The sequence below is a fragment of the Rhineura floridana genome, chromosome 20 (assembly GCF_030035675.1).
Source record: "Rhineura floridana isolate rRhiFlo1 chromosome 20, rRhiFlo1.hap2, whole genome shotgun sequence".
Classification (NCBI taxonomy): domain Eukaryota; kingdom Metazoa; phylum Chordata; class Lepidosauria; order Squamata; family Rhineuridae; genus Rhineura; species Rhineura floridana.
Window position 1 is genome coordinate 21,218,129 of NC_084499.1, and position 27,603 is coordinate 21,245,731.

Genomic DNA, 27,603 nt, shown 5'->3' on the forward strand with positions numbered 1-27,603 from the left:
CGTTTCTTTCCCTTTCCTCCATCTGTCATCTGGGTTATCCTAGCCAATCAGGGATCACATAGCGATTGGGACAATGTCCTCATGCTTCACACATAGCCAGCCTGATTTGCCCACATGAAGAAGTGACCACAGGCTTCCGAGGTCGACTGAGTCAGGGCAATGTCAATAACACAAAGGAACTCTTTTTTGCAAAGACTGGTTTTTTTTAAGGGGGGGACTGTTTTGTGACATAGCTAAAAATATCAGTGAAAATTTTAGACTGTATTGGCTTGGGGGGGGTGGACATGCCACTTGATTTACCAGCAGGCTGGCCATGACAGGGACCAGTGCCTTAGACATTTTTTTTAAAGCCTGGGAGGCTGTCTACTCTGCCTCACAAATGGAATTAAATAAATATTCTCTCTCCCTTGATTCCCTTCAGGACAGGCTTATTAAAGGCAAGAGCTGGATTGCAGACTGCCTCGCAGCCTGTCTAGATTGGATTTCACTCTTTTATCTCCATAATCCCCCCAAGCATTTTAATGTTGGAAAAGTAATGGCATCCTAAAGCCAAATTTAATTTAGACTTCCCCAAGCTTTTCAGAGTTGGTGTTTTGCAGCTACAGCAGTAAGCCTTGTTCTCTAGCTGTATTTAAAATACCAATAGGGTTTTGAAAGCAAGGGATCTTCATGCACACACACACACATCAGCCTGACTTCAAGGAGACATCTGTGTGTGAGAGAGAGGGGAGGAGAGAGAGACTCTATATTGAGATGTGATTATCTGAGCGGTGTTCCTGCACTTACCCAGGGTTTGGTTTCTGTGGAAAGAAGGCCAGTGGAGACTATGGTGTCTTATAGGGTATATAGTGTTTATTTACACATATTCTCAACCTGAGCTTAAGATGGAGGGATTCACAGCATTAGCGGTCCAATAGATCTTTTCCATCAGGCTTGTAGGGAGACACCCCAAAGCCATATTGCAGAGAGCAAGCCTCTCTGTGTCTCCCCAGTTCCCCGGTCCTTCAGACTAGACTAAAAACACAAGCCTCTCCTTGGATCCAGGACGGGGGACAAGGGCATCTCCCCTGAAAGGAGTTCCCTTTGGATATCCAGATTGGCCATTCAATAAGCCCATTAACTCCCAGGCTAGCTTAACAAAGGAAACTAGCCTGATCAGTAGAGCAGGTTTCTTGCTTGCATATCCCAGCTTCAGATACAAGGGCTTGAAGGGGGACACAAAGACATCATCTATCTCATCCCTCAGTCCCTAACAGGTAGGATATAAATTAAAGAAAGAAAGAAAGCGCATTTAGACATTTGCCTGAACGCATGAGTGCTCAAATTCTGGGTGAGGTCATGCAAGGATTTCCCCTCATGTCCTCTTGATTGTTCACCACCACCACCACTCTGTCCTTGATCCTTCCTGTGTTGCATGGAGAAGGTCTGCCTGTTTGCTTGAGCATAAGTAGAACCCTCTGTGCAATCAGGGCCTTTTCAGAGCCCCATTAACTTCAATGGGTCTACTCTGAGTAGGACTCAGTAGGCTATCCCTCATTGTTTTTGCAGAAGAATTTGAGGAGGGAGCTTTCTGGGGTGGCACCAATGCACCCTAATAAATGGCCTACCTTGCTATCCTCTGCAGTTGGCTCTGCTTGGTGGTAACAAAGAGGTCCCGGAATGAGATGTTAGAGGTTTTCAATATCATTGCAGGATGTTGAGAATGAGAGTGTGTGCACTCACGCATGCATCTTCCCCCCCCCCGAAAGGCATGAATAAGGTTACTCAGCCTGGCTCTAACTTGGCTCATCAACTTCCAAGTTCCCCAAGTAAGCAAAACAAGGAATTGGATTAGCATGCATACGTTTGCTGCTAATGTTGCTCAAAATCTGCAGCCACAGCAATGACCGGGGCCTGCAGCAAATTAAAATGAATTGGCTTTGTGAAGTGAAATAAAATGTCATTTTGCAGAAACTGCCAATTTCATGTTGGTAACAGCCCCCTCCCCATTTTGCTTGTCCCAAATATGCTCTGTTATTGGTGTGGGGAGAAGAGGAAACCACTGAGATTTTGCTGGAAAATCCTAGTATGAACAGACGGTGTTGGGGTGGGGGTGGGGATGGGGGAAGAGAGAGAAAGAAATTGCAGGGTTCATGTTTGTCCTGAGATTTGCTTTACTAGAGTGCACCATCAGAAAGCACAGTGAAACAAGCTGTAGTAGCATTGAAATGACCCCTAGCTTTTTTGGGCAACTTTTATATGGACGAGCAATTATTTTTAAAATAAATTTTAAAAAGTCAGGGCAAGATATATAGACTAGGAAGGGCCGTAGCTCAGTGGCTGAGCATCTGCTTTGCACACAGAAGGTCCCAGGTTCAATCCCTGGAAAAGATGCCCTTTCTGAACATCTACCCTGGAGAGCCCTCACCGCTCAGTGCAGACAATCCCGACTTAAATGGACCAGGCCCAGATGAAGGCAGCATCTTATATTCTTATGAATGAGCAGACATTTTTGGAAGGCATCCTGAAAAAAAATCATGTGGGAGGATCACACACACACACCCCCCAACACTTCTGCCAAGAAACATTCATGAAAAGCTGTGAGCAGTTTTTGGCTCAGCTCTAGAGAGCGTCAAATCTAAAAATATGATGCTACATGCGAGATAATTACAGGCTATTGAATTTAAATCAATGGCAGCTTTTCGGTACAAAAAAACCCCCAGTGCACTGAAAGCTTTATTGCTGTGTTCTGAAAAACCAGCCTGGCATTTGTTTAAGAACATTTGCTCATGCTGAGCCTCATGTTCGTCACTTGCATGTACCATTTTCAAGGAAAACTCAGATCATTCCATGTATCAATCATCTAATCAGCTAAGGAGTCCAATGTAAAGATTTGCTCTTAACATATAAAGCCTTGGACAGCTTGAGACCCAAGTATCTGAGGAAGTGCCTTCCCTTCTACCAGCCAGCCCAAACTTTAGGATCAGTGGAAGATGCCACATTTTTGGCAAAAAGAAGGAGAATGAAATCATGAGACCAGGCATTCTTGGTGGTGGCACCCTGGCTTTGGAATGCCCTCCCCAGGGGATATTCAGTCTGTGGTTGACAGTGCCCTCTACAGCATCTCTGATTAGAGCACATCTGCGACATTCTGCAACAGATATCCTGACTTTTATTTCCCAGGAAACTTCCTCGAGTTAATCCTTTATAAAAATTCCAGTTATCACATCTAGTCAGAACTGGCAACCACCTTTGACATGCAGGTGTGGAGTTGTTAAGGAGATGGGCCTAGCCTCAGAGTAAATTTCTGATTGGTAACAGAGATCATTGACATCAGAGATGGAGTGTGCATCATAACTGGGCCAAAGAAAATCTCTATCCATCTCCATGAAGGGGTTGACTTTTACTGGTTTTAGATACTCTCAGTCTTTGGACTCCTGATTAGATTATTCCAGAAGACAATGCATTTATCTCTCAGAGCCTGTCTTTACAAGGAACTCTGCACATACTCTGAAATGAAGACTGCTCAAAGAGGTAAGATGGAACTAGCTACATTAGATTGACTTTTTGATGTCATTGGAAGTCTGTGTGTGAGATCTGAGTTCTTTTTCTCCTCTTCCCCACTTTCTGAAATAAACTTATTTTTCTACTTGGATATTTGGCTCCTTTAGTTCAAAATTGAATTTCTCATTGAAACCTTCCCTATGCGCGAAGATTGCACAGTTATTAAAGTTGACCCTGGCGTTCGTTGGATGGCAGAAGATTTTGTTAACTCCTGGGTCCTCTGGGGCTTTGGGGAAGTCAGTCCAGAACTCCTTGCTCTTTATTCTTCCTAGAGCTGGGCTGGAGGGAGGGGGCCCTTGTCAGTATGGCTCAGAGTCTTCCTCTACAGCTGGGAAGTCTAGTGGTCATCCTGTTTGGTGGAAGCCTGTCATAGTGCCTTTGTGCGCAGGGGGAGGAGGATCCTTTATACAAAAAAGGGGATTGACAGTAGCTAAAAGTATCCCCCAGCCATCACAGGTGGGACCAAAATAAATAAATAAAAGGTTTCTCCCAGTTAGGGATATGTGAATCTATTAATTTTGATTTCTCTTTTTTCCAATCTTAAATTCAGTTCTCCACATCAGTTTGTGATTTTGTTTTGTTTTGTTTTAAGTCCTCACAAAAATTCTTCAGCGTTTTAGTGTGGCTTTCCCCTAACAGTTGTATTTTTGTGTGCAGCTTCCCCTCATCTACACATTTTTGCAAATCAATTTCCCCCCTAATACAATGCATTCTTATGCAATGTTTTCACTAATATATGCATTCATATGCCCGCTTTACCCTAGCAAATGCAACTTTGTTACACATTCCTTGGCAGGAAAATTCTGCATTGCAAAATTTGGAGAAGTGTGGATTTCAAAGGAGAGCTATGTTTCAGTATGCATCATGTTTCAAAAAATGCGAATTGGGGAAGTTTGCCTTTCAGTTTCTGTCCCATCTGACTCCCAACCGCAAAAAGTAATTAAAAAAAAGTTGATAGGCCTTCGTTGGGGTGTGGACATGGGCCACACTTTCTGGCCAGCACGATTCAACAAAATGCTTCCACCTGATTATGTCCACAGCCTGGAGAAGGGTGCCCTCTGAGCCATTGCTCAGAAAGATACAAGTGATCGAGCATGACAACTCCATCAGGCCACCTTTGCTGACCCAGAGAAGGAATCTTGTACCCTTAACTGGCAGCACAGACAGGCTATACGCCTTTTGCTATGTGTATTTGAGAAACTCAAGTTGAGGATATTTTGCTCTGAGATGCAAGAAAAAGGGGTGTTTTGAGTGTTGTTTAGTAAAACTGCTCAGTTTTAACAAGCAAAACCATCTGAATGCAATTACTCTCAAGAATTGTGCCACGTTATAAGGAGGTCAGGGGACTGAGAATGCCAGGGCTTTGTATTCTAGAAGAGCTCCTCAGTGCTGCTTTAACAACTTCAGCATGAAGCTGGTCAGTTATTCCCAATTATTACATCATTTGGTTAAAATATGTGCCTGCACCTTTAACTGTCAAAAGCCAGATACCATGCAAAGGTGCGATAAGTATCAAAAACTGCCGCCCTCTTTATCAGTGGGTTGATTGGGGGGAGGAAGGGGGCATGGAAGTTGGGTATGCATGCAAGATATTGCACAATGAATGAGTAGTATATAATAGTATGCGAAAATGATTTGGACAGCCAGTGAGACAAAGTGATTAGGACAGAGGGACCCATCTTATCCTGACCCAGACCCATGGTCCCTTTAGCTCAGTATTGTCTACACTGACTGGCAGCAGCTCTCTGGGGTTTCAGGCAGGAGTCTTCTCCCAAGCCCTACCTAAAGATGCTATTGGGGATCGAGCCTGGGACCTTCTGCATGCCACGCAATGCTCTGCCACTGAGCTATGGCCTTTCCCAGCAGTAACTCATGTGGTGCCCTCTAGAAATTATGGACCATGATACAACTTCCGTCATCCCTGGCTACTGGCCCCACTGACTGAGGCTTGCTCCAAGAGGTGGTGGGAAGCTGATCTGGAGACCCTCCCTAGGCTTCTCATTTTGGTTGCTCTGGGCACCTTCTCAGTTTAGAAGCTGGAGTGTTGCTGAGCACAGCCCCAGAACCTGGCAGGCACATCCGTTCAATCCAATCTCCAACTGCAAGGAGAGATTGATTTGGCAGCTGGAAGCCTTTGATGGATGCTGTTCTGCTTGGTCACATGGAGAGTGCAAGTGGGGACAAATATTTTGCCTAGCTGGGAGGTTAGCTCAGGTGGTGGACGGACCTGTCAGCCCTCTCTCTTTGGCAGAGGAAGCCTGATCACAAGACTTTTCTACAGAGGCATGGCCTCTTGTCATATAGCACTTTTTAAAATGCCTGCAGAACTCTGCCAAGTGAACCAAAGGTCTGCCCTGAACTGAATTCTGTGACCTGTCAACTTCTGCAAAAAGATGAACAACCTGCTCTGCTCTTTCACATAATGGGTATAATTTATTCTGGTTTTGCTGGTTACTTTGGAGGGAAGAATTGCAGTGACAGCTCCTGACCTCTGGGAATATAATTCAGCCACCCTTCCAGTTTCTGACATTTCACCACACTTTTGAACCATCTAGTTAAAAAGCTGCTTTCTAGGCCTATTCTTTTCCATTTTATCTGCACTAATGCGAAATCTCATGATAAACATTTTCCTTGCCACAATCAGCTGTACGCCATGGGTTGCCATTGTGGCACCACCTGCAGAGACCTCCCAGTGCAACCACAAGGCAGCTACACCCCTGGGGAGAGGGGGAGAGGGTCAGACTTGTGCTCCTTAAAGCTCCCCAGGATACTCAGAGGCCCACGTTGCCTCTTCCTGTGAGACACCACCTGATGGGGCCTTCACCAGAGGGGCTCCGGCACCCTCCTCTCATTGCAGGAGCTGCAGGCAAGCCTATTTTCCATGGAGTGGCCCTTCTTACCTACAGCCTCAAAGGTTCTCTCTCATGTAGTGGTTTATGTTCCCCAACCTTTGTGCTTCTCCCTTTCTCTCTCCTGGCTCATCACTGGGCTTACTAGCCCCGGCTTGTTTCCTTACACATCCTTGTCACTTGCGCTGCAGCCTGTCTGAGGTCTATGAATCCATCAAACATCTGTCTGCCCATCCATTTTCTCTCTATATATATCCCTGGGACCTCTCCTCTGACATCCCAGCATCCTCCTTTTTATGCAGCTGCCGTGAGCATCTGGGTAAATGCCCCGCAGCTGCTGCCATCCCATCGCATCACCTTTGGCTCACCTGGGCCTCCGTTGGTGCTAGCAGGGAGAGGAAGGGCACCGGAGGCAGAAGCAACGCCTCCCTTCTCCGGACAGAAAGGGGAAAGCAGTAGGCGAACTGCTGTGGCCAGGACTACCCCAAGGCATTTTCCTTTCTGCCTGAAGCAAAGGACAAGATGGGCCCCCCTCCTCACTCCACAGTCTGCCACCTGAGACAGTTCTCTCACTCTAATGAGAGGGACAGCCCTGGCTGCAGCCACAAAGATAAGGCCTTGGCAGGGACACCAAAGGGAAGCCCAGAGGCAGGTAGGCAGGCAGGTTGCCTGGAGCAGGCTCCGCAAAAGACCCACACAGACACAGCCTGCCTTGTGTGAGGCCTGCACAGAGGGCTCTGCCCACTTCTGAGCTGCAGCGTCGTATGAGAAATGTAGGGGCAGCCCTTCAAAGGATGGGTGCCCTGTAGGACCTAAGAGAGACTGAACGGAGCATTAACCTGGCATCACATGTGGTTTAGAAGGTTACAAGAGAGGAATTTATGCTGGCTGGAAAGAAAAGGCCGCTGGAGGCATGCCCCACAGAACAAATTGCGACCCATTCCTCTGGTCTCCACCTGAACATTCGTTGACTCTTTGGGATATTTGCATTCGGGGGGTTGAGTGAGGAAAGGGATTGGGTTTGATTTGGGGGCCCACATTTTGTTATAGTTAACCAGACTTAACCAAGACCCGAAGGTTGAGTGTCCCTGCAGGTTGATCTCTACTGTCCATTTAATAAGCTTACTTATATGCTGGACCCCTGGAAACAGGTCCAGATGCTGGAGGACATATAAATATTCAATACACCGAGATTGAGCTCTTTTAAAAAACAACTCTCCATTTAAATATTTATGACAATCCTCCAGGCTGGCTGGCTATTGAAGCATCCCATCATGCTGCTGGGAGTTGTGTTTCTCTCTCTGTATGTGTGTGTGTGTCCCCGACGGAGCTCTGTGACTTGTGAGAGCCAGTATTTTAAATGCAAAAGCTGGAGCAACTTAGCCACTTTGTCTATGCTCTGACTCCACTGTCGGAGGCAGTAATGCCTCTGGATAATACTGGTTGCTGGGAATCACCAGTGGGGAGAGGTGCTGCTGTTGCGCTCCGGTCCTGCTTGTGGGCTTCCCATTGGGGCATCTGGCTGGCCACTGTGAGAACAGGAGGCTGGACTAGACGGGACCCCTTTGGCCTGGCCCAACAGCCAGGCTCTTCTGCTGTTCTTATGGGAGTGGGGAGACTAAGATAAAATCTGCCCACTATTATAAGAAGAGGCCTCCTTGCAGTTTCAAAAGTAATCCTGAGCTGGGCTCAGGGCATGTCACCTGTCCTGGTTCCTTGGCTGGTCTCTACACAGTTCCCTCTTTGGGCCTGAATTGGGTGGCATTGCACAGCCTGAATTCCTCAGCTCATGCGTTCAAAGTCATCTGGAGGCTTAAATTCTGATGCATCTCAGAATCTCTTGCATATGAAGTGAAATATGAAGCTCTCATCTGCAAAGTCAGCTGCAAGTCCATCTAGCAGAGCACTGTCTCATCTGATTGGCAGGGAATCTCTGAGGTTTTTGGCAGAAGCTCTTCCTCAGTCTCATTTAAAAACAACAACAACAACAACTGGCGACTGAACCTGGAATCTTTGAGAAACAAAAGCATGTCCCTGTCTGCAGATCTACAGCCCCGACAATTACACAGAGGGGGACAAAGCATAACACATTTTATCAGAGGCAGCAGATCACAGCCAGGATTAAAATCCTTTGCAACAAATGTGTTGAAAGGTGAGTTAAGAAGCAGAGCTGAGGATGGCGGCCGGCGGCCAGCGCCCCGGCAAAGCCAAGGCAGCCATTCATCTCTGGAAGGCCACAAAGTTGTCTACCTTTTCAGGTGTAGTGGTTAGAGTGTCTGACTAGGATGTGGGAGACAATCAGGGTTCAAATCCCCACCCAGCCATGGAGCTCACGGGTGACCTTGGGCAAGTCACTGTCTCTCAGCCTAACCCACTTCACAGGGTTGTTGTGAGGAGAAAATGAGGGAGGAGGACAAGAATAAGCATGTGTGCCACCTTGAGTTCCTTGGAGTTCCTTCTTGTTTTTCCAGAGTCACATCTTGATATTTCTTCATCAATTTGTAATTTTTTTTAAAGAAGTCCTCATGAAAACTCATCAGCATTTTAGTGCATTTCTTTCCCTAAACTACACATTTTACAAGGAATTCCCAATACAATGTATGTTTATACATATTTTGACTAATAATATATGCATTTTTATGCACACTTTCCATTAATGTACACATTACTTGATGGAGGAACATGGGAAGCAGCCTTATACTGGATCAGGCCATTGATCCACCTAGTTCAGTATTGTCTGCACAAACTGGCAGCAACGGCTCTCCAGGGTTTCAGGCAGGAGTCTCTCCCAGCCCTATCTGGAGATGCTGTTGGGGAGTGAACCTGGGACCTTCTGCATGCAAAGCAGGTGCTCAGCCGCTGAGCTACGGCCCTTCCCAGCATCTCAAAATTTGGAGAAGAGTGAGTTGCCACCCTGGGTTCCTTTGGGAGGGTGTGTGGGACAGTTTTGAAGAATAGCTCACTTTTGGCTTGTGCATTGTTTTGGAAAGTGTGAATTAGATAGTTTTCAAATTAAAATGCAAACAGAAGGAAGTTTCTCTCTCCATTCCTGTCCACCAGGTAGTTCCAAAGCTCCTGAACTGATTTTGAAAAATGTCTTTACACTCTTGAGTTAAAGGTTAGGTAAAATGTACAAAACATCACCACTGCACTGCTGTATAGAAACACATCCATCAGAATTTGCCTTCCCGCCCTGCCAGCCTGCTTTGCTTCAAACCACTGTCACAAAAGCCCAGTGGAAGTATTTATTTCCAGATGATCTCTCTTCCTGCACGGACAGAAGTAAAATTAGACTTTCAGGATCAGATTGCTGGAAGGGCATCTCTCTGAGGCCTGCCAAATCACTCTCCAATCATGCTATCCCGGGGTTTGTCGCAAAACGACTGCCATTGTCTTTTTGAATTAAAAAACCAACCATTGATTGACTCCTTCTTGAGAATGGGGAGTTGGCTGAGGTCAAGGGTGGCATCAATGGATGGATGGTGGACAGACGGACAGACAAGGCTCTTCTAATCCCTACACTCCAAAGAGATTTTATTTAACAGAAATAGAAGCCATTTGGTATCTATATACTACATTGTCTATAGCAGTGGTTCCTCAACTCATTTCTCCCCACAGACCACTTGAAAATCGCTGAGGGTCTTAGCTGAGCACATCCTGATGTTGTCGCCATTGTAATGCGTTGTGCTAGGTGCTGTTTTACTGCTTCTTGCGTTCCTTATACCGGTATATTGTATTTTATGGAGTTACAATATGTATTCCATAGAGTTCAAGGAAGCAATAACACGTCTGCTGTATTGGGATCCTTTGGGAGGAAGGTTGGGATATAAATATAATGAAATGAAATGAAAAGCCTGGGACCTTCTGCAGTCAAAGAAGGTGGTCTGCCACTGAGTCCCTTTTTATTAACATTTTGTTTTGTTTTGTTTTACAGAAAGAAAATCTACATTAATTCCAGGAAATTATCCAACATCCACAACAAAAATTCCACAGGATGAGCTTCATTCAGGTAATGGTTCATATAAATTCTTGTTTCAAATAAATCTTTCAAAAATGGGAGTCCCTCCTAGTTCTCCCGATATATTAACAAAACAAAGCAGAAAAGTGTCTAACTAAACCATGCAAAGGAAGCCTTATAAGTAAGTTTTCCATGAAATATCAGAACTAGTGGGTAAAGTGTGACAAGCCCCCTTGTAAAAACCAAATGATGCTTAAATCAACTTGTTTACTACCTTTCTTAAGTACAAACAGCTGCCGCCACATAAAAGAAATCAGCAAATCTTTGTGTCTTCTTAACATACAAACGTAGCAGAAGTGTAGAAGCAGATTAAACAAAACAGGTAAATGAACCATTAGGCAATCTGGGACTTCAGAAACACTTATTTTACCCATTGGCTGAAACCTTCGATTTGAGACAACCCAATCAGCTTCCTTGTGTTTATCTATACTGCACATGGTTCCCTGTGATGTGATGTTTTAAACAGAGAATGGGCATGAGAAGGAAGAGCATGTGAGGTCATTGGTTGAAGGGTCTACCCCTTTACGTCTCTCCGTTCCTCAGAAAGGGGGTAGAGCCAGGAGGAATATATAAAGGTCTCCGCTGAGCACCAGACATTGGTGGAGCAAGTTCTCTGGTTGGAGTTGTCCAAGGTACTGAACCTGGTCCATGACTCTACTCGCAACTGGTCCTTTGTTCCAGGACCCTGACCTCCTCCCCCTCACTTTATTCTCTCTCAGAGTGTTTGCAAGCAGATTAAAATGAAGTCTGGCAACAGTTGGTCTACATCAGTGGTCCCCAGTTTTATCTATGGACCACTTGACCACTGGTGGGCTCTCCCACACTGGAGACATTCAAGAGGCAGCTGGATAGGCACCTGTCGGGTTTGCTTTAATTTGAATTCCTGCATCGACCAGGGGGTTGGACTTGATGGCCTTATAGGCCCCTTCCAACTCTACGATTCAATGATCGTTGATGATCCTGGCAGACCACCTAACAATTTTTCTGCCTGTTACAGCAATCATAATGTGCTGTACTAAATGCTTATATTGTATTTTGTTGTACTGTTGTTTGCAACCCATAAAATAAAATACAATTAAAAATCAATATGAATATTTAATGCAGGCATGCTGTGGACCACCTGAATGAAGTTTACAAACCACTGGTGGTCCATAGGCCACAGTTTGAGAATCCCTGGTCTACATATCATCTCCAAATGATGAGAGGTGAAGGACTTACCAGAGAGGGATGGGAGGGCCAGAGATGGAGACAAACACACTTCACTGGGGAGGGCATTCCACAAATGGGGAGCCACCACTGAAAAGGCCATCGTGGGTCAGCACCAACCAGGATGGAATTAATTGCTCCATCCATCCCTGCTTGCGAAGCTCTCATGCACCATCGTTGTAAGGAAGGTTTATCTCGAACTATCATCTCTCATGTCTCTGCAATCCTTATTCCAGGGGTTATTAATCTGTGATCCATGGATCCCTTGGGGGGTCCACGGATGGGCTTCAGGGGGTCTGTGAGCCAGGCACACACAAAAAAGAAATTCCAATGCAATAAAATTAATGGTATGCAAAATTTGGTGTGTGTGTGCATTTTTCTGGGAAGGGGGTCCATAGTTGTCATCAGATTCCCAAAGGGGTCTGTGACCCTAAAATGTTAAGAACTGCCCTTTTGTCATCCCCCGGCCCCCACCCCCCAGTCACCATCTATGCATGGAATCTGAGAGACAGAAACAAAAAGGAAGGGATCTGTTGGCTTGGCAAGACCTCCCTTTGGGTACAGTTTGTACCCTGAGTCAAATATCTGCCTGTGACAAGATGCATTGGCTGAGGAGTCACTAATTGGCTGTGTGTGCTCTCTTTAGGAAGAAAGTGATCGCAGGGCAGGGCAGGGCTGGGGAGAGAGACAGTCCAGAGTGCCACACAGCTGTCTTGGAATAATATTTATCAAGTGGTCAGGCAGAAGGAGGTCAACAGGAAAAGAAGCTCCGGTGTGTGAGTAGCAGTTAAAAGCGTGCATAATTCCAGCAGGCACACAAAGCCATGCTTGTGAAGCACAAAGATACTTTTTCCAAAAGGAAAAAGCAATCTCTTAAATATATGTAACCCTTGGGCAACATTAACATACACCCTGGCATCGTATGTGAGTTTTACTGCTTGATGCCAATTTGCTCTAGTAGACTCCCTTTTACGTGCTTGCTTTTTACTTTCTTTCAAGAAAGGATGTTGGTGCTGTTACCTTGGCAACTGCCTGATTGCATTAGGGTGATGCTCTGCCTGGGGGCTGAGGAGCCCCTTCCTTAAAGGAGCATACAGTGGTTTTTAAGTGTCTGGAGAAGGTGAAGTCGGCTTCTCATCAACTGCCCGTTTCAGGAATAAGACCAGGGCGCATCGGTGTTTTGAATAGGCTAGCTTTGTCGGAGCGAAGGCCCATATTTTAGAGTGCTGTTGTTATACCTCTGCAGTGCTCAGGCCCAAGATCAGGATTATCTTGCTGGATCACAGCAAAAGTCCAGCCTTGCACAGTTTTCCATATCCACTGCCAGTGCCCCACTAACAGTGTTCTCCCCTGTTGTTGATCCCTAGTCTCCAGCTCTGAAAGGTATACTGCCACTGGATATGGATGTTCCATTTGTCATTGCTGAAAAATTTATATCTGCACCTCATTATATTTGCCTCTCTACCCCCTCCTGCACTACCCTACCTTTGTTGCCCCCCCCAATTTTTGATTGTACAATTTTGGAGTGCGGGTGCCTGTCTTTCATTCCTTCATTCCTCTTCCTCCTCCTCCTCCTGTTGCCCTATACAGCATATTAAGAGTACTTTCATTGTTTTATTTATTTATTTATTTGTTATTTTACATTTGGACCATTTCTATATACCACTTACTATATAAAATATCTCTAAGTAGCATATAAGAAATTTTCACCACGTCAGACAATTGGTCCATCCGATGCAGTACTGTTCAGCTTCACTTCATCCAGCTCAGATCCTTACGTGGAACTAACTCAACTTGTTAGTCACTTGTTACAAACACACCAAAAGTCTCCAAGTGACTTACAATGTATATATAAACTAGGGCTGTGTGCTCTGGATCCAGCCGAATCCTGGATAATAAGCCATACTGGGCCAATTCAGGTCAACCTGGGATTTGGTTGGGATAGTCCTGCATCTCCCTGGGTTGAATCGGGTCCACCTGAAGCAATCTGGAGCTCTCAAAAGAGGGGAGAGGTCTGGCAATGAGGAGAGGGGAAGGTGGGAATGCACAGGTAGCCTGTGTACATGCCCTTCTCGCCTCTCCCTCCCCCTCCTGGCTGTATGTTTAATCAGGGTTTTACATCCTGCATGCCTCCTTCTTCCCCTACCCCCGCACCCAAACACATGACTGTGCAAGGCGCCAAACTGGTTTGAGGCCCAGATCCAGATCTGTCCCAGATCATAGAATCATAGAACAGTAGGGCTGGAAGAGGTCTGTAAGGCCATGAGTCCCACCCGCTGCTCAGTGCAGGAATCCAACTCATCCGAGGTTGGGTCAGGGCTGCTCTGAAGTGCTGCATCGGGCCCCAAACTGAATCAGCGACAGCGTGCATGGCCCTAATAGAAACTTCAGGCTTTTCTGTGGCTATGCACCCTACAGTACAAAAGAAAGATTGTTCCAACCAATCTTCGCCTCTGCACCCACCCAATTGTCTACAAGGGGAAAGCAGCTCTCAGACTGGAACAGGTTCCTCTCTCTCATCTTACTGCCACTTCATAACCCTCGATTTACAGCCTCCAGAACACAAAAAGAGGTTGAGATCTCTTTAATTATGTGTTTGGTGCAACACCTGTTGACCTCCTTAAGGTCAGCCACTTCAGTGCTCTGAGAGGCTGCTGGAGTGCTGGAACTGCACATGAAAGAATCCAGAGAATGAAAGAGTCCTAGTGGCTTTGTTTAGATGTTAAATAGCATTGGGGACAATGGCAGCACCCCACAGGACAACCGCCCGGGGGCTGACAGATAAACACCCAGTGTTATTCTCTGAAAGTGCTCACAGACAGGGACTCAGAACTGCTATGAAAACAGTGCTTCATGTCATAAACATATCATTATGTAGCTACATTTGGGATACAGGCTGCCCCTAATCCCTGCAGGGGTGGTGGACCCATAAAGATGGCTCACCCAGAGAGGCTTATGGATCCAGATGGCTTCTTGGTCTCTCTGGGGGATCTCCCCACTGAGAAGACAACCCAGGCAATCACTATATTACAGTCACGCAGAGTTTGCTACCTACAGCAAAAGCCAAGATGACGACCCCATTAATCCATGTACAGAAGCTATGTGGAATGGTAATGGAATTTTATTTCAATTGCATCTCATCCGAAGGCTGCAACCCTACCTTCCTGTCCATCAGCTCCCACTCGTAGTACATGCTCTGGTCACCTCTCGTTTAGACTACTGCAATGCGCTCTACGTGGGGTTACCCTTGAAAACAGTCCGGAAATTACAACTGGTACAAAACACGGCGGCTCGTTTACTTACGAATAGCCACCGTTATGATCATATTACCCCAGTGTTATACAATCTTCACTGGCTTCCAGTTATTTTCCGGGCTCAATTCAAGGTGTTGGTATTAACCTTTAAATCCCTATACGGTTTCGGCCCAGTATACCTGAAGGAGCGCCTCCAACGTCATAAAGTGTGCCGCCCTACAAGATCTGCCACTCAGGGCCTTCTCTCGGTTCCACCGACTAAAGTGGCTAGGTTGGTGAGGACTCGAGAGAGGGCTTTTTCTGTAGCAGCCCCCACGATTTAGAACTCCCTCCCAATGGATCTTCGACATGCCCCTTCCCTAGATATATTTCGCCGGGGCCTGAAAACTTGGCTTTTCCATCAGGCCTTTACGACCTTTGAGACTTCCAAGGTGCACTAGTTCAATTGAACAATCTACTAAATACTGTAATTTTTGCATTGTACTGTACTGGCTATATTGGTTATTGTATTTTATCATGTTTTATTGTACGCCGCCTGGAGTGGCCATTGGCTAGATAGGCGGCCTATAAATTAAAGTTTATTATTATTATTATTATTATCATTGGAAAATGGGAGAGGTTTTCACTTTTTCTCATAATACTAGAATCCAACGGGGTCATCCAAGGACGTTGAATGTTAGAAGATTCAGGGCAGACAAGATAAAAGGCATCTGCACACAGCACTCAGTCGCGTCAGAATTTGCAGTGATGGCCACCAACTTGAATGGCTTTAAATGAATGTTTTTAAGTTCCTCCTGGAAGTCAATAATGAGGTAGAGAGAGACACCTTGCCAGGGAGGGCATTCCACAATGGGGAACCACCACTGAGGAGGCCCTGTCATGGATCAATGCCAAGTGGCCAGACCTCAGTGGCAGCACCACCACCAAAGCCTCACTTGATGGTTGATGGTTGATATTGGTGGATTGGTGGCAGGTACACCCCACACACACACACACAATTTCAGGTTTCATTGGTCAGGTACGGGCATTCTGTAAGGATCCTTCATAAGCGGAGGTTGACTTTTGCAGATTGCATGTGCAAGCAAAGGTGAGAGAATGTCGCGAGCCACAAGAAGGCAAGAGTGAAACTCCCGTTATCTGGGCTCTTGGCTTGTTTCTAAAGCATTTTTCTGCTGGTCTTCCCTAGTGGGAAATTTTTGCTAATGCTGTGTCTCCACAGAAAGCAATTCCGGTGTCCACGATTTTAGCATAGCTGTGATTTCGGAGTAGTGTATCAACTCAAAAACAATAGGTATCCGCAAGGGCAGGAGCTCAGTATCTTCCTCACTCAGGTCTTGTCTCATACAAAAATGTGTGTGTGATTTTTTTCTGAGTTTGTAAACATGTTTTTTTAATAAAAAATAAATCACCCTGTTACTGCCAATGCAGATAAAGTCTACCATAATTATAGCCAGATTGCAGTTTGAATGTACTGGCAAAAGAGGGAATGCCTTGAGTCAGGAGTTCATTGAGAAATGCCACTGCTGAGAATTTAAATGGATAAGATGTCTCTGTGCTGACACGTCTATCCAGACACATAGATGTTGATGTGTTTTAATCTCTCTTAGACAATTACTGTTTTACTTGATTTTAAAAATGGCTTTAATAATCTGTTTTTAACTATTTTCTATGATATTTTTAATGGTCTTTTGTAAACCCCTTACAGGTTTTCAACAATCAAAAAATTGACTGCCTTCAAGTCGATTCCGACTTATGGGTGACCCTATGAAGAGGGTTTTCATGGTAACCGGTATTTAGAGGGTGTTTACTATTGCCTTCCTCTGAGGCTAAGAGGCAGTGACTTGCCCAAGGTCACCCAGGGAGCTTCGTGGCTGTGTGGGGATTCGAACCCTGGTCTCACAGGTCATAGTCCAGCACCTTAACCACTACACCACACTGGCTCTCTTCAACAATAAAGTGGTATATAAATTCTGTTAAATATTTAATATTAAATTATTATTATTATTATTATTGCTTTTTTCACAAAAGTGAACCCAAAGCAATTTAAAACCAATAAAAAGATTAAAACCATTATAAGAAACTAAAACAATAAAAAGCAAAAAAGCCACAATACATAAATATAAAATGTGGTGGAACAAAGAACTTATAACATCCAGTCCTCCAAAAACCGCCAAAATTAAGAGCCGAATACCTGGGGAAAGAGAAATGCTTTTACCTGGTGCCTAAAGATAGATAATGAAGGTGCCAGGCTTGCCTCTCTAGGGAGAGCGTAAATGGGAGTGGAGCTCCACCAAGAAGGCCCATCCTCGTGTCACCACTCCCCACCCTCCCCACCTCCCTCGGAGGGGCCACACCAGAAAGGGCCTCAGATGCCAAACAGGGTCTTGGTTGGCTCATATGCGGAGAGGCAGTCCTTCAGGTATTGGGGTCCTGAAATGGGGGGGAGAGATGAAGCGTCGCTGAAGTAGGGGCGACCGGGGCTCCGTTCCCTCCTACGGAGCTGTGATGCATGCTCAAGCAGGCAAGGGTGGTCCTCTCCTGACAGCAAGGGCCCCCGGGCAACCTCCTCCCTCCCTCCCTCCGCAGCCCCCCCTCTCCAGGCAGCCTCACTTTCCCTCTGTTTAGTCAAATTTAGCCCGCCTTGCCTGATGTCACATCCTGCTCCAAGAGCTGCGTCCCCCCCGCTTGCTTCCAGCCAGTGCCTTGAAACTGCCTTCTCTTCCTCCCTCTCTTTCCCTCCCCCCTTATTTTTAATCCTTGCCTCGGGCCCCCCTCCGTTCCCCCCCTTTTTTTCCAAGGCAAACTTTTGGCAACAGCAGAGAGAGAGAGCGCGCGCCTCATTCCGCGCTCGGCTGGATTCCTCCTCGCCAGCGCCTTTGGACTGAAGGGGAGCCATTGAAACACCTCTCCCACCGCCGCCCGCCGCGCTCCAAAAGAAGAAGAACCCCCCCAGCGAGCGGAGACAGCCCGGAGAGGACGAGGAAGGGGGGAGGGCGCGGGGACCTTGGCGGGGGGCAAGCCAAGCCGGCGATGTCAAGGGCGGCTGCGGCGCTGCTCTCGCCCTTCGCGTGGTGCTGAACCTCCGCGCCGCGCTCGCCCCGACACGGAGCGCCACCTCCCTGGGCGAGCAGCCGCAGCGACGGGATCCGGGCGTTGAAGAGGCGGCGGCGGCGGCGGCAGCAGGGAAGAGAGGAGCCCCCCCCGCAACACAGACACACACACCCCGAGGAGGCGGAAACTCGGTCTATGCCCGAGCCCGGAGCCCCGAGCCCGAGCCATGAGACCCGCCAGCAAGCTCTTGAGCCTCCTGTACCTCCTCCTGATGGGGACGGAACTCACTCAAGTAGGTGCCTTTCTCTCTGACTCGCCCTCCTTCTTCTCACCCCCCCCAGCCATGCACAACCAACCACCACCACCCCAAAAAGAGCACGGAGGTGGGGCTTTTTAGCTGCCCCCCTTCCCGTTTCTCTCTTCCCATTTTTAAACGTGCATGCAATGAAAGGTCAATTCGCCTGGGAGATGGTGAAAGAGGAAGAGGATGGCCTCTTTCGTTTATGGGGTTGCCTTGGGTGGTGATGGAGGGTAGAGGACGCGGGGAAGGAGCTGGGAAAACAGCTGCCTCTCTGGAGATCAGAAGCCTGCAACCTTACCCCTTAGCTTCCCCCCCTGCAGACCTCCCCTACTTCAATTAAAAGTTGAAGGTCCTGCTCCAAAGGGCCGCTCGGGAGCTTCCCTTGGTGTCGCCCTTCGGCCCTTTGCTTGGAGGCAAGAGCAGGCAAAGCAGCCGCCGGCAGGGTCGGAGCTGTCCTAGGTGCTGGAGGCGCCTCATCCTGTTTCCCCCACCCAGACGGTTGGGAGTGGTGCGGAGCCGGTGGGACGTCGGGGTGAGGTCTGTGAGAGGAGGGGAGATGGGGGCGTTGCTTCTAGGGGAAGTCGTCAAAGGGGATATGGCCTGGCGCCCGCTGCTCGGGTGAAGGCAAAGGGTCAGCCGTGAAGCGATCATGGGCGAGGAATGGGGAAGAGCAGCGGAAAATAGTTATTCTTTCCTATATGTTGTTCCAAACAGCTTCCGCTTGTCCAGCCTCTGTCCTTATCCCACTCCCCTTTCAAGAAAAGCAAAGGACGCGTGTAGGATTCATGGGTGGCTTTAAATGTTCCTTAAATGTTTCTTGCTGGGGAGAGCGTTGTGAGCGTTTGAGCCTGCAAATGGGAGAGGGGACTTTTTTCCAGTCAGGACTTTATATATATATATATATATAAAAGCAAAATAATGTAAGTATTTTCTTCACTTCCCATCTTCTGCTTGTTCGTGGGGGCTGGGGCCATCAATACTGAGACCCCCTCCTCGTCTAGGAAGGGAGGAAGGAATCCTGTAAGTGTAAATAAGGAAACGACCCACGCTGGCATTCCTGCTTTTTGTCCTTTTCTCTGTTAACAAAACGCCCTTTTCTTTTCCTGTATTTTAATGTAAGGAAGGGAGCCTTTCTTTTCAAAACTGCTCAGCCCCCCCACACACACACATACAGGCCTGTTTATAAATACAGAGGACCCCAAGTGGGCTGATGGTTGGGTGTTGGAGGGGAGAGGTGGTGGTTTTTTAAGAGAGAGGGAAAGGGGTCTTTTTGCCTGGGTCTTTTTTTGAAGGAGCCTTGTGTTCCGACAACAGCAACAAAAAAAATCCCTGTGTGTGTGGAGAGAGAGAGAGGGAGAATTGAGCCCATCCATTTGCAGTGCGCATGCCCCATGGTTAGACAAAGCAGGGGTGAAATGTACAAGGCTAGCCCTGAAATTGACAAAGAGCATGATTCTCTACCAATGCGCTAAAGGCAACATATACCCCTTGATGCTTGGCGGTACCAGCGTCTCCATGCTGAATGGTGCATTCTCTATCTCCCACCCACCCCTTGTTCGACCAATGCTCCCACTCCTGTAGGTTAATAAGGGAGGCATGTCTTTCCTGGGGAATTTCCAAGTACTGGCTGATTACTGCCCCCCCCAGTGCTCCAAATTGCCTCTCTCTATGATGATTAGAGACACCTGTCCTACCCATAGTGATTCCCACCACCAGCACCCATCAAGGGCATTGTAGTTTTAGTATTTGCCATGGGGAGAGACAACTCCTTGCTTTCTCCATCTGTGCTCAGGATGCAGAGGCAGGTAGACAGAGAATGCATGGCTGGGGGGGGATTCCTAGCTCAGCATCACTCTCATTGTGGGTGGGGAGAGGGTATTTTGGATGAATAGGGCCCCTGGAGAGGCCAGGATTTGAATCCCTGCTCAGCCATGAAGCTCGCTGGTTGACCTTGGGCCAATCACAGTCTCTCAGCCCAGCCTACCTCACAGGGTTGTTGCGAGGATAAATATGGAGGGAAGCCATGTATGCCCCCCCTTGAGCTTGAAAGGTGGGATAGAAATGCAACAACAGCAACAACAACTTACACTAAAAGGGAAAGACCAAAATGTCAGACTTGTGTCCTGTGCCTTGAGACTGATGAAGGTGAGAAGAATTTGAGTATTTACAAAAACAACCATGTAATTATGACTGATGATAGAGTAGACTCACTGATGTGAATGAACCTAAGTTAGTCCTGGCCATCAGCTTCAGGGGTCTACTCCACATAGGACTAACTCTGGACACAACCTTATATCTCTTTGTCAATATCCAGTGTACTCTGAGAATCCAGCATGTTAGGTGTGATGACCACAAGTTGCATTGTGGGTTTGTTGGTATTGAAAACATGTCACAAGCATTCACAGTCACCCTTCTACAACAACCCTGTAAGGCAGCCCAATCGCCTTGTTCCCTACATTGCAGGCTGGCGGAAGGAAACAGGGGTGAGGCTTAGTTGCTGCCCTAAAGTGGAATTATGGCTGAGCTGTGATTTGAAATGGGGAATTTCCTGCCTCCCCTTGCCTGCTCTGCAATAATATCATGATGGCATTGGAGAGAATGTTTCTGAATATGCCATGGATTTCACTTCCCTGGCTTGCACAGCTCCATCCCCAAGATCTGGGTCAGTAGATGGGGGCATCCAGGCAGCCTTGAGCTGCAGTTGCCTTTCTTTAAGAAGCCAAGCCATTAAGACTTTTCCTCAGAATTTAACCACTGGCAGCTCACCACCAGGTACAACCCGCTTGGGGCCAGCCCCACAAAAAGCACCGCTCTGAGAATTTCTCCTAGCCTTGACAGGGGTGGCTAGCCAGGTGCTATCCAGATGTTGTGGGGCTTCCAACTTGCACCATCCCTGACCTTGGTGCTCAAGTTCCCATTTGGGACATCTGGTTGGCCACCATGAGAACAGGAGGCTGGAATAGATGGGCCCTATTTGGCCTGATCCAGCAGGGTTATTCCTATAAAGGTCTATTGCGCTAGCAGAACCTCCATGCCCAGGGATAGTCTACCTCTGAATACCAGATGGTGAGGAACAACAACTGGAGAGTTGCTGTTTCACTCAGGTCCTACTTGTGGGCTTCCTGTTTGGGGCATCTGATTGGCCACTGGACCCCTTTGGCCTGATCCAGCTGCAGCCAGGCACTTCTTATGTTCTTATTGGCTATGCTGCCAGCAGTTGATGAGAGATGGAGACCAACTCCATCACATCACCCACATCTAGTCGCAGTCATAATTTTACTTTCCGCATTTTCCACAAGCACATTGTATTCAACACGGTTCAAGAAAACACATAACCTATAAAGCCCTTAACGGCACTGGACCGCAATATCTGATGGAACGCCTCTCTCGCTATGTTCCTACCCGTTCACTCCGCTCGACGTCTAAGGCCCTTCTCCGGGTCCCAACTCATACAGAGGCCCAGAGAACAGTAACAAGATCTAGGGCCTTTTCGGTGGTGGCCCCTGAATTATGGAATGCCCTCCCAGATGAGATACGCCTGGCGCCTTCTCTGTCATCTTTTCGGCGCCAGGTAAAAACCCACCTCTTCACCCAGGCATTTTAAGCTTTTTATTTTAATTTAATCTTATGTTTATTTTCTTTTACTCTGTTTTTAAATATTTTTTATAATTGTATGCGCAATACACACTTGCTTATATTTTAAATATTGTGGTTTTATCGTGTTGTACACCGCCCTGGGAGCTGTTAGCTATAGGGCGGTTTAGAAATGCAATTAAATAAATAAATAATAATAAATAAATAATAATTTAAATATAATAATGGCACAATTGCCATAATAAATCATTTTAAAGAATAGAATTGCCGTTGCAATAAAAGCATACATTTTGCAAAGATCTGGCAGAATGGGGAGTGGGAAGGTTTCCAGCAACGCCTCTCTGAACGTGTGCAGAGTAAAACTCCTATCTTTTGTCTCCCTCATGCAAATAGTAGCTGCCGCCACCCACAGTTTAGCGCGTTCAGGATTGAGAGGGCAGATTCCCTGGAAAATGTGAGCCCTTTCCATCTCCCAGTTACAAATTAGTCACTGGAAGAGAGGCATCCGTGGCCATAAAGGTGCTGAGGGGCTCCCTTGCATGCTCAGTCCTCCCAGTCTTCGGGCACGGCAAACATTTTCATCCTTTGTTCCACAACTTCAGAGGTGCTTGGATCTATATCTATCTATCTCTATCTATCTGTATGCATATATATATATGTAATGGAGATAGGTATGATCTCAGCACCCTATGAATTAAGTCCTTTCCAGCCCAAGGGCAACATTCCTTCCAGGCTGCATCCCAAAGGCGGGTGGGGCCAGGAGGAAAAAAAATGGGTGAAGCAACAAATAGAGGTTTTGCCTTTTTCCCAGTAGGCCCATTTCTCTGCACACCCCTCTTTCTCCTTCATCCAAGCAAGAGGCACCATCCCAGGCAGGCAAAAAACCTCCAGGAGAATGTGGAGTGAGGGCCGTGGCTTAAGAGAGTTCCAAGGGCCAGATCGAGTGGCCCCTGGAGGGCTCCATCATCCCCTGTGCCTGAGTATTTATATCCCTGAATATAGACAGACAGACAATCCTGGGATACATGCGGCCATCAGAAGCGCCTGCTGGATCAGGCCAACCAGACACCACAAAGGGAAGCCCAAAAGCAAGACCTGAGCATGACAGCAACTGTCCCCATTTCTGATTCCCAAGCAACTGGCATTCAGATACACTGCCTCCAATGGCAGAGGCACAACATAGCCATTGTGGCTAGTAGCCACAGCCTTATCATTCTCCATGCATTTGCCTAATCCTCCTTTAAAGCCATTCCAGTTGGTGGCCATCGCTGTCTCTTCTTGTGGGAGTGAGTTCCACAGTCTAACTCTGCGCCGCATGAAGAAGTCCTTCCTTTTGTCTGTCCTGAACCTTCCAACGCTCGGCTTCATTGGATGCCTCAAGTTCTGGTGTTATGAGAGGGGAAGGCGGGGAAACCTCTATCCGCTTTCTCCATGCCTTGTAGCGTTTCAAAAGACATAGAGAGCAACTCCAGCTGTGTGGCAGAGCAATTGCTTTGCATGCCAAAGAGCTCAGGGTCCAGCCCTTCGCATTTCCAGCTTAAAAGAGCCAGGTAACCGTCGATGTGGGCCGGGGCAGACACTGGCCTGAGATGCCCTAAAGAGCTGTGGCAAGCAAGTCTAACCAGGTCCATTCTTTCCACTCTTGCCACAGAAAAGGGACAGAAAAGCCTCAGGTCTGGAGGGAGCACGTGCAGACCTCCCAGCTCATACACGTGCATAGAGAGAGAGAAAGAGACCAAGGCCACACATGCCCCTCAGCAGCCCTGAGCCACCCCCTCCTCAAGCACTTGAATGTGTCCTTGAACTGTGATAATGCGCCTTGCTTGCCTGGGTGAAGAGGTTATAAGAGCTAATACAGATTGCCTTTTCTCATAACTACTCACCCTATACCTTAAGACCCTCCAGAGGTCCTATGGTGGGTGCCCCCACTGAATGGACCCATAACATTTAACACGTATGTGTATCAACAGAAAAAGAGAATTTCCCAAAGGGAATCGTGGTGTGTGGTCTGAATAAGGAGGTTCCACTTATAGGCCTGTTGGTTGCTGGCCATGCAAATAGGTCTGAGATGAGGATACGGGAGGGAGTAGATTTATGGCAGATCATGAATGCATCAGTGCTGCTTCACAAATGAAATCACCTAGTTTGAACCCCAGAAAGTGGAGGGAAATTCAAACTGGGAGAATTGTGTGTAGTAGCAGTATTGCACCTTCCATACATCTCATGACATTGTACAAAATACAATACAAGCAGTTAAAAACACAGAAAATAACAGCAGATAAATGTAAAAACAATACGCAATAGACACCCATGAAAGAAACCTACTCATCCAGCCAGAAAGTTTGTCAGAACAAAAATGTCTTCAGTTGTTTCCAGAAAATGTAGATAGTCGGTGCCTATCATATCTCATCAGGGATACTTCTCCACAGGACAGGGGCAGCCACGTTTACGGAGAAGTCTTCTCACCTCCGGTATTTAGGCCAACCCTAAGTTGCTGGGGTAACTAGGCAATAGACATGTGCTAGAATTCTGCCCAGTTCAGATTTGGTACAAAAATTTCCATTAATTTACTTATTCTCTATCATTGTGGATCAGGTTTTTATGTAGTGAATTTCCACAGCTATTTTCAAAAATTGTTTTTTTTAAAAAAATCTGCTTCTAAAATATTGATATTAAGAACAATAATTTTGTCACTATTTCCTTTCATATATCGATCTTTTTTTTCAAAAATATCAGTATTAATATGAGGGGTTTTTGTGGAAAAGAAAAAACAGATTGGTAAAAGCAACAGCTAGGGGACAAAGAACGAGCTCAAATCAATGCTGGCCAATTAGGTCAACGGAATGCTTTTGAACGGGCCAACAGATCCCTATTAGACAATATGCAATGTCTCATGAAGAGGATATATATCTGTTCTCTGGGAGTAAAGGCATAATAGAAATTTAATAAATAATATAATATAATATATAATATTTGTGAGTCTGACAGATATTGTACAGACTTTAACTTTTAAGAGAACATAGGAAACAAGGTTTCTTTAAGGCAGAGTTGGGGAGCGCTCAGCCCGTGAGCCAAATTAGGCTTACCAGGGGGGTGAATTTAATGTGCATGGCTGGTTTTGACCGACCACGCCCTGGCATCGCTCACCTGATGTCCTTTGACAGCAGATGCAGGTCAGGCAAATCTTAAAAACAAAAGATCTTTAAAAACATCTTTAAAAACTCTTTAAAAATAAATCTTCACAACAACCTTTTAAAAAAAACCCTACAAAACAATTCCAACACAGATGCAGACTGGGATAAGGTCTCTACTTAAAAGACTTGTTGAAAGAGGAAGGTCCTCAACAGGTGCCAAAAAGACGACACAGAGGGTGCCTGTCTGATATTTAAGGGGAAGGAATTCCAAAGGGTAGCTGCTGTTGACTTCAAAACACAAAGTTAAAAAGGAAAGAGGCAGTTTAGAAGTCAGAGATGAAAAAATTCAGCATTCTAGTTGAAAAATTACTGTATCAGTCAGGATGTATGAATCTGCCAGAATCAAAATGATTTCAGCTCATATTTTCATTTTTCATCCCTTAATATCCATTACTCATCAACTCATTCTTGACCCTCTGCTCGTGGGCCACTTGGTTGCTGAGCATGCAAATAGGCCTGGAAAAGTAGGGGGAGCTGTGTAAATATTTCCACCTGTGCAGTTCCAGGATGGAAGGGGCATTTCTCCCTTTCAGCTTTCTGGCAGTATATTTGCTACTGACACTGCCAAAATAATTCAGGAGAAGGTGAACAGACAAGGCAAACTCAGATGTGTGGGAGGTTATAGAAGATGTGCTGGACTAACTTTGCAGACATCCCTAACGCTTCTCCAAGCTGCCAACTAAATATAGATGGAAGGTGAACACAAGAAACTAGGTGGGCCACTGGTCTGGCTTAGTATAACGCAACTTCCTAAATTCCTATTTAATTCAACCCTTTATTGGGAAAGATGAGGACTAGGATCTTACTTTATAATTGGGGGAAAGGCCATAGCTCAGTGGCAGAGCAAGTGCTTTGATGCAGAAGGTCCCAGTTTCAATCCCTGACATCTCCAGGTATGGCTGGGAAAAGACCCCTGCCTGAAGTCCTAGAGTGCTGCTGCCAGCCAGTGTCGACACAATACTGAGCTAGATGTCAATGGTCTGACTTAGTATGAGGTGGATGCCTATCCTGCTGCTCCTTGGTTTGCAAACCTGCTGCTGCTTGATTTCTGCAAAGGAATCTTCCCATGCTGTAGAAAATGAAGCCTCTCTCTCTCTCTCTCTTTCTCCCAAGCATACTTGCTAATTCTCCAGCTCTGCAGGGGTTTCATTTTTCCATTTATCTTGCTCACCTGACACCCTCAGTCCTCGGTAATGGCTTCATTTCAGGCTCCACCTGGTCCCACAGCTCTCATTTCCATTTCTGTACCAAATCCACATTTCCACATCCTGCCATGGCCTCTCTCTTTTGCTCAGGCCACCTTCTCCCTGTTCCTGCCGAGAACAAGCCCAAGGAAGGCATCACTGGCCTTTCAAGAGAGATAACGTTGTTATCAGTGGGGAAAGGTTTGCTTTTGTTCATGATTACTGAAAGCAGTAGTGGCTTAGTGTAACATTATATATTCTGCATTAGGAGCAGATGGAACTGATTGGCCAAGGAGTGAGGAGTTCAGCTCCTCTTTCCATGAAACAACCAGGAGCTCCCAGACTGTTGATGTTTTCGGGTGGGATTCAACCACATACAGGCAAATTCAGGTTGCCAATGATGGTTGGTTGGGAGGTCTTGTGCAACAACCCACTTCCCCAAAAGATTGGACTTTTTGTGGTAAAGAAAGTAATGAGAAAATGCACTGGGAAGCTTGAGCTGACATTTGCGTTTTGACCCAATGCCCACTTTTCTTGAGACCTCATGATAATTCATCAGCATTGTAGCGTGAATTTCTTCTAATATGCACACATTTGTGTACTTTTCCTTAATATACACATTTTTGCAACACAATTTCCCCTAAAGTAAAATATTTATGTTATTTTGGCTAACACACCCATTTGTGTGCACATCTTACCTCACTCAGTTTATGCATTTTTGGTGGGAGAACCCCATTGCAAAATTCAGGCCTTGAGAATTTTGAAGACTGGCTGTTTCCATTCACATTTTGTTTTTGAAAGTGTGGATTAGATAGATTCTCTTTTAAATGTGAACTGAATTGAATTTCTCACACATCCCTGTCTGAAAGCACCTTATTGCCTGTAGCTTGTTTCATAAGAAAATGTGGTTGTAAGGAAGAATCTCTTGTTGTAAAAAAAGGTAAAGGTGTCCCCGCACTTGTAGTGCGAGTTGTTTCCGACTCTTAGGGTGACGTTTACTAGGCAGACCATATATATGGGGTGGGATTGCCAGTTCCTTCCCAGGCCTTTCTTTACCCCCCAGCGTATGCCGGGTACTCATTTACCGACCACGGATGGATGGAAGGCTGAGTGGACCTCGACCCCTTTTACCGGAGATTTCTACTTCCTCCTTCCGTCGGAATCAAACTCCGGCCGTTAGCAGATCTTTTTGGCTGCATTACCACCGCTTACAACTCTGCGCCATCTCTTGTTGAGATGGGAGAGAATTGTCTCGCTGAAGAGCCCTTCTCAGTGATGCACATGAATCGGAGCCTTGACTCATAGCTGCTTTGGGGACCTCTGAACTCTGCCTGTTGGGAACTGTAAACTGAAGTGTGTCCTCGAGATGCACATGTCTGACAGAGCAAGACATGGAAATGTAACAGGAT

The 27,603-nt window shown here is 46.4% G+C and overlaps 1 protein-coding gene across 1 annotated transcript in view; it reads left to right on the forward strand.

The window, feature by feature from the left end:
• The first annotated feature begins 17,674 nt into the window (after positions 1 to 17,674).
• The window catches only part of OLFM1 (olfactomedin 1), a 49,781-nt gene continuing 39,852 nt past the window's right edge, over positions 17,675 to 27,603 (forward strand). The window contains exon 1 of the mRNA XM_061603747.1: positions 17,675 to 18,213. Within this exon, the coding sequence (XP_061459731.1) occupies positions 18,148 to 18,213 (66 nt within the window). The 5' untranslated portion in view covers positions 17,675 to 18,147. The remainder of the gene's footprint in view (positions 18,214 to 27,603) is intronic.